Consider the following 12,560-nt stretch of genomic DNA (forward strand, 5'->3'; position numbering starts at 1 on the left):
GACTAGAACGTCCATCCACCCACTGGTGTGTAGCGTGAGACATCCCTAAGGCTATAAACTAGTTAGTAAAATCTATGTGCGCTCCTGCGCGTGTGCACACATTAGTGTGCTTTGTGTATGCAAGAGTAGCTCTCTTTTTGTGATTAATGAATGGTGCGCGTGAGTCATTCAAACTCTAGACCAATGCCCCTTTTCCACTTAAAAATAGATTCAATTGGAGATCACCTCATCCATCCAAATCATAAATCTAATATTGTGAGTCAGGTATAATTTGATCACCGAGAGGAAGAAGGGAGCTTGGTGATGCGCTGCAATCCATCTGTGCACAACCGTTCCAAACTTCCAAAAAGGGAGCCAAAATCTTCAGACAGCTCCATTAACTGCGTGCACCCGGAAATGTTCAACTCCCGTAGCTTTTTGAGCTGCCCGAAGGAAGAAGGCAGCTTGGTGATGCGCTCCAATCCATGTGCCCACAGCAGTTCCAAACTTCCAAGGGAGCCAAAATCTTCAGGCAGCTCCATTAACTGCGTGCACCCGCCAATGTTCAACTCCCGTAGCTTTTTGAGCTGCCCGAAGGAAGAAGGCAGCTTGGTGATGCGCTCCAATCCTGGTGCCCACAGCTGTTCCAAACTTCCAAGGGAGCCAAAATCTTCAGGCAGCTCCTTTAACTGCGTGCACCAGGCAATGTGCAACTGCTGTAGCTTTTTGAGCTGCCCGAAGGAAGAAGGCAGCTTGGTGATGCGCTTCAATCCATGTGCCCACAGCTGTTCCAAACTTCCAAGGGAGCCAAAATCTTCAGGCAGCTCCATTAACTGCGTGCACCTGGAAATGTTCAACTCCCGTAGCTTTTTGAGCTGCCCGAAGGAAGAAGGCAGCTTGGTGATACGCTTCAATCCATCTGCCCACAGCTGTTCCAAACTTCCAAGGGAGCCAAAATCTTCAGGCAGCTCCATTAACTGCGTGCACCCGGAAATGTTCAACTCCTGTAGCTTTTTGAGCTGCCCGAAGGAAGAAGGCAGCTTGGTGATGCGCTCCAATCCATTTGCGCTCAACAATTCCAAACTTCCAAGGGAGCCAAAATCTTCAAGCAGCTCCATTAACTGCGTGCACCAGCTAATGTGCAACTCCTGTAGCTTTTTGAGCTGCCCGAAGGAAGAAGGCAGCTTGGTGATGCGATTCAATCCATGTGCCCACAGCTGTTCCAAACTTCCAAGGGAGCCAAAATCTTCAGGCAGCTCCATTAACTGCATGCACCAGGCAATGTTCAACTCCCGTAGCTTTTTGAGCTGCCCGAAGGAAGAAGGCAGCTTGGTGATGAATTTCAATCCCGAAACATTCAATCGTTCCAAACTTCCGAGGGAGCCAAGATCATCGGGCAGCTTCTCCACCATATCGCATACCGTAATGTCCAAGTGCCGTAACCTTTTCAGCTGTGAAAGGCAACTGCTCTTCTCATAAAACTGACGAGCCTCGTGAGTCTCCAGAGATGACCACCTTCCCTTCTCCTCCACATCCACCCGATAATTCTTGGACAAAATGAGCACAGTGATGAACTCCAAGGACAAATGTTTAGGAGGAGTGATATCGACAGAATTCCAAAGACTCAGCCACCTGATTTGCAGGCCTTGAAGTTCCTCACATGTACCATTCAAATCTGTTCCGTTAAAGTGGAGGAGCCGCAAGGATTGCATTTTGGAAAGTTGATCTGCGTCTAGCCTGGGCAGGGAAGTGATAAGTCCCCGGATTTGATCAAGTCCCTGCTACAACAAAGAGAGCAAATCATCAACTCACAACGTAATCTTTGCATTTCATCAGTCACAAACTTCAATTCCTACAAAAACAAACCGATCAAATCATCACGTCACAACGTAATCTTTGCATTTCATCAATCACAAAGAACGCAATTCAGTTCTTCATCCTCAGGTCACGGTTGAGCAGCTCAACGGAGTAGCCTTTCATGGAGACTTCCTATCTGATACCTCACTTCCCTATACTATTATTGTGGACGTGCCTGAAAAGAGAAAAGTAAGTACCTGGTTATTGTGTAGCATTTGTTTCAAGTCCTGATCATTCCGCACCCATGTCTTGCTACTTCTGCTCATCTCTTTTCCCAAGTCCCTCAAAAGATCGTGCATAGTGAAGCGCAGTTTTTCGTCCACCTTCACCAAACACAGTTCTTTTAGCTTCTTTAGACTGGTTTCGTAGCCGTTTATTGAACCATCCCAAAAATACTTAGCCAACCGTTCCTCTCTGCCAATGAAGAAGCAAGACACGTCTTGAAACATTTGCTGTTCCCCCACATCGAGAGCTTCGTAGCTAATCTTCAAGCTTCCCGATATTTCAGTGTATTCGTTGCTCCTCAGCTTGTGAATAGCTTCTTCCCATAGTACCTTTTCTCTCATTCTCCTGAGATGCCGACCAAGCACCTCCAGGGCAAGGGGAAGCCCGTGACAAGCTTCCACAGCTTCCTTGACAAGCTCCTCAAAATCTGGATCTGGAGATCTTTTAAAAGCGTGAGAACAGAAAAGTTTCCGTGACTCTTGAGGATCCAAGGTGTGTAGCTCGTATGTCTCGCCCCGGAAGAGATCAGAGAGGTCGTCTGTGTCAGGGAATAATCGTTGGTCTCTTGATGTCAACAAGATTAGACTTCCAGGGCAGAGACTTGTTGGATCTAAGATCTCCTGAACAGAGCTGAAGTCACTGTTCATGCCATCCAATCTCTTCATATCATCCAGTACTATCAGAACCTTCTTACTCCTTAACCCACCTCCTAAACGTGCTCTCCCTCTCGCAAGATCGTCCACCATAACGCCATTGCCATCAAGCAGTAAATCTTTCCTGAGACGAGCTTGAATTTGCAAAGCTCTCTCAACCCCACAATTCTCAACGAGGCATGATGCCTGGAAACAATCTCTATGCGTGTCGTAAATAGCTCGGGCAAGAGTGCTCTTCCCGATCCCACCCATACCCCAAAGCAGAACAACGTACACACTTGTCTGCTCGTGCAAACGAAACCGCTGCATCACATCCTGGACCTTGCCGTCCAATCCAACTGCTGTGGGCAGTCTGTTCACGGGGAGTCTGTTAGCTATTTCTTGCACTATCTTTTGTACAAGAGCGTCGATCAACGCCCCTTCCCGTCTGCAAATTAGTGATGAGTTAATATCCATCCACTTGTTATCAAGTCTGATACTACTCAAGCTTTTTCTTCATTTGCACATAAAGACCTTTTGTGAGACGAAATGCAAAAAACAAACATCATACCCGCCATAGTCCTCCAGCCAGACGCCCGCGACCCAGGAGGCATCGTCCAAAGCAGATTTCCACCGTTCCATTCTGTCCTCTTCGATGCGCTCGGGCCCATTTACATACTTCTGGAAATTTTGGGCAAACGAGCCATTCTCCTCCTTCATCCGCAGCGCTTCTGGCTGCACGTCAAGGTAGACAGGAATGAGCTTGCTCCTGTGATTCCGGTGGCTGTCCATCATTGCCGCGAGCTCATCAAGACACCAACCTGAGCTTCCGTAGATTTGAGTGAAGATGGGCACTCCAATAAGTGCGGTCCGAGCAGCTTCTAGCATGGTGTCACGAACGTCTTGGCCGAGAGGAAGCTCCTCCAGATCCAAGAAGGAGGAGATTCCACGGGACTCCAGAACATGGTGAAGGTGATTTGCAAGGCCCTTCTTGATGACGAGTCCACGATGGCTGATGAACACCTGGTAAGCGGCCATGGAGGATGTAGAAGCCATGGAGGATGTAGAAGCTTGAGTGAAATTCATGACTCCAAAGGGTATCTTTTGAACCAATTTTCAAGGTATGGCATTGCTGGCTAGGGACATGGCTGCTACCGTCAATGCCATACCTTGAAAATTGGTTCCAAAGTGGGTGTATCTTTTGAGTTGTCAACATGATAAACCCCTAGTGTGCCACCTTAACCGGGACTAGTCCACACACACAAACTAGCTCAATCCACTAATTGGATCCAGTTAGGGGAAAAAAACCTTTTTAAAAGGAAAAAAGTGCCCCTACCCATTCTTCCTAGTAAACATTGGCCACTGTAATTAATACATTAATTCTAACAATGTCATCCTAGTTTTCAAGCCTTGGATATAACTTGGGTAATGTGCAATCAAGCTCGAGCACTTTATGCAAGATGTCCACTCTATAAAACCGGCATGTAGCATCTATCAAGCGGAGTTATTAGGAACCCTAATATTTAGCCTTGGATATTGCTTGGGTAAGGTGCAATCAAGCAAGCACTTTCTGCTAAGATGTCCACTCTGTAAAATAGGCATGCAACATCTATCAAGGGGTGTTATTAGGAATCCTAATATCTAGATTTTATGGTTGTAAAATTTGATTCTTTTCGATACAATCCTCTAATGTATATTTTTGTTCTCTAAACACCTCATGTTATAGACCATTTCACATATATTTTAGCAACACACGGTACTTGAAAAGTCTTCCCCATAGGCTAAGATAGCTCAAATATTATTTCCATTTAGGGGAGCCTATGTATGTGGTATGTTCTTATTCCTACTTCCATGTGTTTGAAAAATATGCATAGAATGTAATTTCCAATAACAAATATGCACTGTTGAGATATTGAGCTCCACTCGTGATATGCGAGGGTAATCGTTGTGTATTTATGTCACCGACTTGTTAGCTGCACTGCTTGTCATTTATGTTGATGATTTGATCATCACAGGTGATAGTGATGAAGATATCCTTCATGTGAAAATGCTATTGAAGCAGAAGTTTGAGATGAAGGATTTGGGAGAGCTGCGTTATTTCTTAGGCATTGAGGTGATTAGATCACCAAGTGGGATACGGCTCTTGTAGAGGCAGTATGGATTGGACATGCTGTCCAAATATGGGATGACAGGCTGTAAGCCTATTTCAGTTCCTTTGGAGCAGAATGTGAAGTTGAGCACAGATGCAAGTGAGCTTGTGGAAGACCCTACTATGTACAGACACATAGTAGGAAATTTGATTTATATGACTATTACCAAGCCAGATTTGAGCTATGATATTGGATTGGTAAGTCAATTTATGCAGGCTCCAAGGAAACTGCATTTGGATGCGGCTAGATGCATACTCAGGTATGTGAAGTCCACATTGCAGTATGGACCATTTTATGAGACTGGGGTTCAGATACAGTTGCATGGATACACTGATGTTGATTGGGCTGGTAGTATTTTTGATAGACGATCTACCAGTGGATATGTGTTCTCTTTTGGGAGTGCTGCAGTCACTTGGAGTAGCAAGAAACAGCCTACAGTTGCCTTATCGAGTACAGAGGCTAAGTACAGGGGTGCAACAATGGCTGCATGTGAGGTAGCTTTGTTGCATAAGCTACTTTATGATATGCATCAGTCTACAGATGGGCCAGTTGTCATTTATTGTGACAACATGAGCAGTATACACTTGGCAAATAACCCAGTCTATCATGCTAGAACAAAGCACATTGAGGTGCACTATCACTATGTGTGGGAGAAGGTTTTACCAGGTCTTATTGATCTAATTTATGTCAGCACAGAGGATTAGGTAGCTGACATATTCACGAAGACATTAGGCGCAGAGAAAGCTGCGCAAGTTCAGAGACCTACTTGGCATGCAGGAATTGGGATTGAGCTCGAGGGGAAGTGTTGAGATATCGAGCTCCACTTGTGATATGCCAGGGTAGTCGCTGTGCATTTATGTCACCAACTTGTTAGTTGCAAATGCGGTTGGTACACCGCCCATGAACAATAGCTGGATGACAGCTATCTTTATGTACTCTAGTTCGTGGCTCAATTAGTATGCCACCTTAGTTAGCTGAGTTTGGTTTGAGACCCAAATATAGGGTTCTTCTATTTCTTTGTACTAGAGTTCTTTTGGCTTTCACAACTAAGAAGAGAAAAACTATTTTCAGCCTCCACCTTTGTGTGTATTCCCCCATTATGTATGTGAGAAAGCCGCAAGTGAGACTCCTTCCTTCTCTCCCACTGCGGAGTAGTAATCCTGCTTTTTGCACCGAAAGACCTCGATGTAATGCTGATCCATATTCTGTCTGTTTCTTTGGAGAGCAAAGTCGACTTGCAGAGGGGCTCCGAGGACACAGCAAGCCTCTCCAGAGAATCGACCTTGTTTGTGGATGAGCAAGATATCGATGACATCCAGTCCAGCAAAGAAAGAGTAGACATCACTCTCGGTACGGTTGAAAGGTAAGCCTCGAAGGCGAACGACAGGGAAAGACCTAGAGGGTCCGAAGAGGTTGGGGGAAGAATACACGGGACGATCGAAAAGGCAGGAATAGGAAGAAGAAACGGGAGTCAAGGGGCTGAAATTGGGTGATAAAGAGGAAGAAGATCCAGCAAAGTAAGAGGCCAGGGAAGACAAAGATGGGTAGGGATAGAAAGAGGAAGCCATAGCAGCATCGGAAGCTGCACCACTAGAAGAAGCACCTGCAGAGATGAGACGCTGTCTTTTGAGGGCTCCAACATAGAATCCGTCATCTTCGTCCAAGCCATTCCTTCAAAGCAACACATGATATCAAATTTGTCAGTCTGTCTTGCCTCACAAGAAACCCAAGAAGAAGAAGAAGTACAAAGTGCATGAAGCGCAAGAAGAAGATGATGATGAAGCACAGAATGCATGATGATGACAAGAAAGAAAGAAAGGAGAAAACATTTTAGCTTGGCTTACCCTGTTATTCCTCCTCCTCCTCCCACACCATGAGGGAACATGACTCACAAAGTGAGTGATGGTTTATCACCTCCCTTTAAGTCCACCTCCCTTATACTCCCACTTCTCCTTTAAGTGGTTGCTGCAAAGGCCCCAAGTATTTTCCCTATGTCCATTTGGATTCAACTCTTGGACTCCTCGAACATGCCTTTGAAGCATCTTGGGATTGTTCCTCCTCCATAAAAATTGCCCCTCTCTTTCTCTCTCTCTATCACCCAACAATGGTAGATTGATTATCCCAATTTGTGAGATTTCGCATGCTTTCTGTTCGAATCCTCTCGTTGGATACATCAATGTGATGTCTTGGGATTGTTCCTACGACGTTAAAGAGTCTCTCTCTCTCTCTCTCTCTCTCTATATATATATATATATATATATCCACAACATCATGAACTTGTGTAGGAAAGGAAAATTGCTTGTTTAGGAAAGGCACAATGTTCCTAACTAGATGTTGTGATGAGGGGATTGCTTGGCACAATGTGGGCACCAGTGTACATACCCACAAATGAAGTGCTACCCGGCAAAGTGGTTTACAGAAAACAACGTGAATTATATTGGGCATGTCCTTAATTTGAAGCCCCACAAATTTTCCAATCAAAAGCTCAACTTTGATCATTAGGATGGGAAAGTATGCAAGAGGACCAAATACAGAAAGCACCCAACTAATGAATGCAAATGGATGCAAGAGGGCCAAAAACAAAAGCACAAAACTAGTGGAAATGGATGGAGGCAACTATGGATTTACACAACAAAGGAAACATGCACTACAGTCAACTAGACTACTCACATCAGTCCAACACAGAAAACCAACCCAAATAAAATTATGAATTTCCCTTTTGAAGGTTGATTTCACTAATTAGCCCTCTCCTTTCAAGACATACCAAAAAGAGAGAAGTGGTTTGTGGGACATAATGAACTATAAGATGGATGTAGCAAGTTCACTCTCTAGTCAAACTTTTGGAAAAAGATCTTCACTTCATCAATGGAGTTGCAACAATGAATATGAATTTGTTCTACATGAGTGTGATCTTTCCTACAAAGATGGATGTAGCAAGTCCACTCTTTAGTCAAAATTTTGGAAAAAGGTCTTCACTTCATCAATGGAGTTGCAATGAATATGAATTTGTTCTACATGAGTGTGAGCTTTCCTACAAAGATTTCAAATCAATGGCCAAGCATGATCGTGCCCTTATTGTTCACAAGGTGGCATCCACAAAAATGTTGCCTAAGTCGAGCATAAGTCCAAGTTAAAATTTGACCTAAAAAGAAGGGTTGCCAAGAGTGATGAGAAGGGTGCCACAAGTAAGAGACATTCACACTTCATGGCACTCAAGTTCTTTAATCGATGCAATACTCAAATAGGATTCTGATACCAACCATAACTTGCACTATATCACTTTTTTCAACAAAAAGCGGTTCAAGGCAATTTCATGGAAAGAGTGGTGATCAAGGCATGGCTACAAACTAAGGCCATTGGGAAGCTAATCTGCAAAGATGTAGGAGGAGAGATTGTGCTAACATTCAAGGCAGATCTTGCTACCTTATGTGTGATCATACACACGTGCATGCACAAAAAGGAAAGAGATGGTTGAGGCAAGCGATGGTTTCCAACAGCTCCTACCTACTATCACACAGATCTGTTGCTCGCAGTTACCGTTAGCTACTCTTGCTCTAGATTCTTTTTAATAGAATATCGGATCAAATTAAGAATCTTCCTCCACTTCTTGATCTGAGGCCACATCTTCTTTATGCTCTAGACTAAATATCCCAAAAGGCTCCTCAATAGTCTCCCTCATTCCTAGTCCTTATATTTGATGCCTGATGAGTCTTTAAATCTTGCAACATATATGGAGAGCCTTTGAAATTTCTTCATTGAGCATTGTTCAACTTAGATACACCAATCCTAAAGTCGTAATCATTAAGGGAAACACGAATTACATACAAATTTCTAGATTAAACTTCACTATATTAAATCATGGTCAATGCCTTTCCATAAGTGGCTCCTTTCTAGCATAGTCTTCACCCAATCATGATGCTCAAACATAGCTTGCATCATCTGAAAACCACTACAAAGGTGGGACATCGAACACTATTTGTAGAGGGATGGGTTCAAGTGCTCATTTCTTAATTAATCCTCTATTTATTTTCTTAATTGACTAGATGCAACATTTTTTGTAGCCATGCCTACATGGTGCTTGTTGAGGTGGTATCTCATTGAAAACTTCAACCAAGGTTCACAATTGGAGTCACAAAAGTTATTTCTTCTATCTACATTTTGTTTGCTTGTTTTCATCTCTAGAGATTCTTAGAGAGGTGTAGGTTTCTAAATGCATGTGCAAGGCCATATGTTTGAGTATTTTTGTAGACTCATGGATGCTCTCCCAACAAACGCATTTCCTAGAAAACCTCCCAATGCTCCTCTCTAACTAGCAACTAACTAGACAACACCATGATCTATGTATCGCAATCAAACATGTGAATGCTTCCAAAGCAAATCCATGTGTATTCTTGGTACATCAATGTCCACCTCAAACTTCCTAAGAGTGCATGGAATTTGTTCAATATCTTGGGCAGTGATCTCCATTCATTGAGGAAAAGGCAACATTAAAAGGGTCGTTCGTTTTGGAGTATTCTCCAAAAGGTCCGAAGTGGAGCCCTGTAAATCAGTTAAATCAAGTCAAATAGGGAAAAGATTCCTTGCGAGATATCATAGCTAAAATCAGACATTTGAATGCAAGGTGTGAGCCTCATGAAAGGCTCAGTGATGAACAGCTCTTGCCTCGATTTCTATTGGGGTTAAGAAGTTCAAAACTGCATGACCAACTTACAGTCTTAAACATAACATCATTCAAGACTTTCAATAAAGAAGCAATTAGGTTAGGGGATAACATGAGAGAGGGCGACGAAACTGTTAATACATCGGTACCCTCCATCGTGGGATCCAAGGATCCTGATGCGAGTTTGTCCAGGGTTTCCAAGAAGCAATCCAAGGAAGCCAAGGATTTGAACATAGATGAGCTTGCAGACTTGATAGTCGCAAGACTAAATCCTCAATCGAAAAACATAGCTCATCGAGATACCCAAGGGAATGCGCACTTATATCCTAGAAGAGACATGGTATGGTGCAGTGTATGCTCAAGGAATCATCCCTCGAACGAGTGCCCAAGGTTGAGAGCAAGACCACCAGCATCGTGGTGCAGACACTGTAATAGATGGGAAAACCATGATACATCACAGTGCAGATACCCTAGGATGTTGCCGCCAGCACAAACGCAGACCTATCAACCAAAGCCACAACAACTAGCATTGCCAGATCCCCCATTGCAGCCAAGTCAATTTATCCAAGGGGCTAGTAGTGCTAGACCAATGCCATATCAACCACAAAATGTGCCATTACGACCACCAATACTAGGACCTCAACCACCTCCACCACGAATCACGCCAATGAATCAAGTGATGGTGGAAGAATCGTCCCAAGGTTGGATGGAACCTGATCCACGGATCACAGAGACCTATGCTAAACAACCATTAGCCACGCAAGAGGAGGACGAATATATGAGTTACCTCAGTCATTATGTTGTTCAGGGTGATCAACATATCCTAGTATACCAAACAACACCAGTCAACGCTAAAGCTAGGGATATGAATAACACGAACACGAGACCTCCAATCCAATGCTACAAGTGCAGTGGACCACATAAGGCTAATGAGTGCCCACAGAAAGCGCAAGCGGTACAACTTGTCCAATGCTATGGATGCGCGGGACCTCATTATTACAAAGATTGTCCATATAGGCACAATAACGAACCACCAGTTACACCTACTGTCACTGCCAATGTTCCATTGTGTAGTGATTGTGGTATTGACCATTTGTACAAAGATTGTTTAATATGACGAGCACCTGTTGATGCTTCAAACCCAAGAACGACCAGTCTTAACTTGTTGGGGATTGAACGCGGACACATTGCTCAAGTCTCTTTGAACGCGATTACTCGCATGCAAGCCAAGGCGATCACACGAGAATTGCGCAAGAGAGAAAGGGAAGGTCAAGCTGGAACATCACAACATCCAAAACCCCAAAATAACCCAACCAAAAAGCAAGCGATCAAAGTGGGTAAGGGTAAGGATAAGGTGATAGTGCAAAGTGGTTTTGATGAGGACACGGCCACGGTAGCAACCTCAGAGACCACAGGGAGCCTAGAAAGAAAATCTAGTCAAAGAGGCAAAGGAGAAGAGAGTTTGAAATTAGAAAAGACAGACGAGCCAAGACTAAATACGCCAAGCGGATATCACGAATACCCTAATCCAATTATGGAAAAGGAAAATTTGGTGAAGGCGAAGGCTCTTGTAGAAGAATGTCAAGCAACGTAGGTGGAATCCAGAGCGTTGGTTGACATTAAATTCCCATCAAATCAGAAATACCCAACTAGTAGAGCACCGGTCAAAGTACCATCCATTATAGCAGAGATGAATGAAGATCGAATGTCGAATGACGAACCTCTACTTATGGATCGTATGTTTGATGAGGATCCGACTATGGAAAGGTAAGACATGAGGGTCTACACAACCTTCATGACAATTTAGATAGACAATCTAATGGCATTACAGTGCCAGGTGGACCAAGGGATGTTGCAGGACTTGCCGCATTTATGTCCATGGAAGTCAAAATGCCTATTGCTTCATTGCTAAGGGGAAACCCGACGTTATGGCATGACTTGTCAGATTGGATGAACGGGCACCTCGATTCAATGACGGAGGCTCATGAGGAAAATTGGATAAAAGAAGAGTCGAACTCAGAAGATGACATGCATATGGTGCCTATCAATAAGTTAGGCCAATATTTTGAGAGTGATGACTCGAATGCAGTCATTCCGATATCATATCATCATAGGAATGTCAAGAATCGCATGGTGGGAGGACTTGCTCAAGCTGCTGCATCTAAAACACACAGTACATACAAGGAGAAGCTCACTCAAGAACACACAAAGAGAGATGGAGGCCAAAACGTTTTCTTGCTGATTTTTTCTTCTTCCTCCTCACACTTTACAATGTACACAAAGTATAGGTAAGATACAACATAAAGGAAAGTGACCTACTAGGTCAAACAGTGCATAATAGACTATACTAGCCCATTGGCGCTACAACTATGCCAGCTGTAAATAGGTGTAACAAACCAACTATGATAAGTGATGAGTCAGTGGTCATGTGACAATCATGATGACCACCGACGTGCCAAGTGTAGTTGTGCGGATCCACCCTCAATGTCCGCACATGTTGAGTTTGCCATGTCAACACTCCCCCTCAAGCTCAACTCCATCTCTGCAACTCCAAGTAAGCTTCGAAACATCTGAAGCTTCTCTGCACCCAATGCCTTTGTGAAGATGTCAACTATCTGTTCATGTGTGCTGACATAAGCCAAGTCAATCTCACCTGCTAATACCTTTTCTCTCACAAAATGGTAGTGAACGTCAATATGCTTTGTCCTAGCATGAAACACAGGGTTCCTAGCCAACTGTATGCTGCTCATGTTGTCACAATAAATGACAACTGGACCATCTACTTGCACATCCAGATCATACAATAACTTTTGCAGTCATACCACCTCACATGTTGCCATAGCAACACCTCTGTACTCAACCTCTATACTCGATAGAGCAACTATAGGTTGCTTTTTGCTGCTCCATGTAACTGTTGCACTGCCAAGGGAAAACATGAATCCGTTGGTAGATCTTCTATCATACATGCTACCAGCCCAATTTGCATCTGTGTATCCAGATACTTGTATCTCCTTACCTGCCTCATAAAAAAGTCCATAATGCAAAGTGGACTTCACA

At 43.7% G+C, this 12,560-nt stretch overlaps 1 protein-coding gene across 1 annotated transcript; it reads right to left on the reverse strand.

Annotated features, from left to right (window-relative positions):
* Nucleotides 1-275: 275 nt before the first annotated feature.
* LOC147897585 (TMV resistance protein N-like) lies at nt 276-3,772 on the reverse strand. Its single transcript, XM_087380053.1, has 3 exons — nt 3,265-3,772; nt 2,034-3,141; nt 276-1,757 (listed from the first exon to the last, which is right to left on the reverse strand). Exons 1-3 carry the CDS (start codon nt 3,747-3,749, stop codon nt 276-278), a joined length of 3,075 nt encoding a protein of 1,024 aa, XP_087236179.1. The 5' UTR covers nt 3,750-3,772.
* Nucleotides 3,773-12,560: the final 8,788 nt, after the last annotated feature.

The sequence above is a fragment of the Dipteris shenzhenensis genome, chromosome 10 (genome assembly GCF_047967505.1).
Source record: "Dipteris shenzhenensis isolate YYH24624 ecotype China chromosome 10, Dip_SZ_1.0, whole genome shotgun sequence".
Lineage (NCBI taxonomy): Eukaryota > Viridiplantae > Streptophyta > Polypodiopsida > Gleicheniales > Dipteridaceae > Dipteris > Dipteris shenzhenensis.

Excerpts from the sequence above, each read along its gene's own strand:
- LOC147897585 (XM_087380053.1), bottom strand. The coding sequence starts at position 3,749 with ATGGCTTCTACATCCTCCATGGCCGCTTACCAGGTGTTCATCAGCCAT. Across the intron at positions 3,142-3,264 it reads TGGCTGGAGGACTATGGCGG|ACGGGAAGGGGCGTTGATCG; the intron begins GTATGATGTTTG and ends ACTAATTTGCAG. Across the intron at positions 1,758-2,033 it reads AAATGCTACACAATAACCAG|GGACTTGATCAAATCCGGGG; the intron begins GTACTTACTTTT and ends TTGTTGTAGCAG.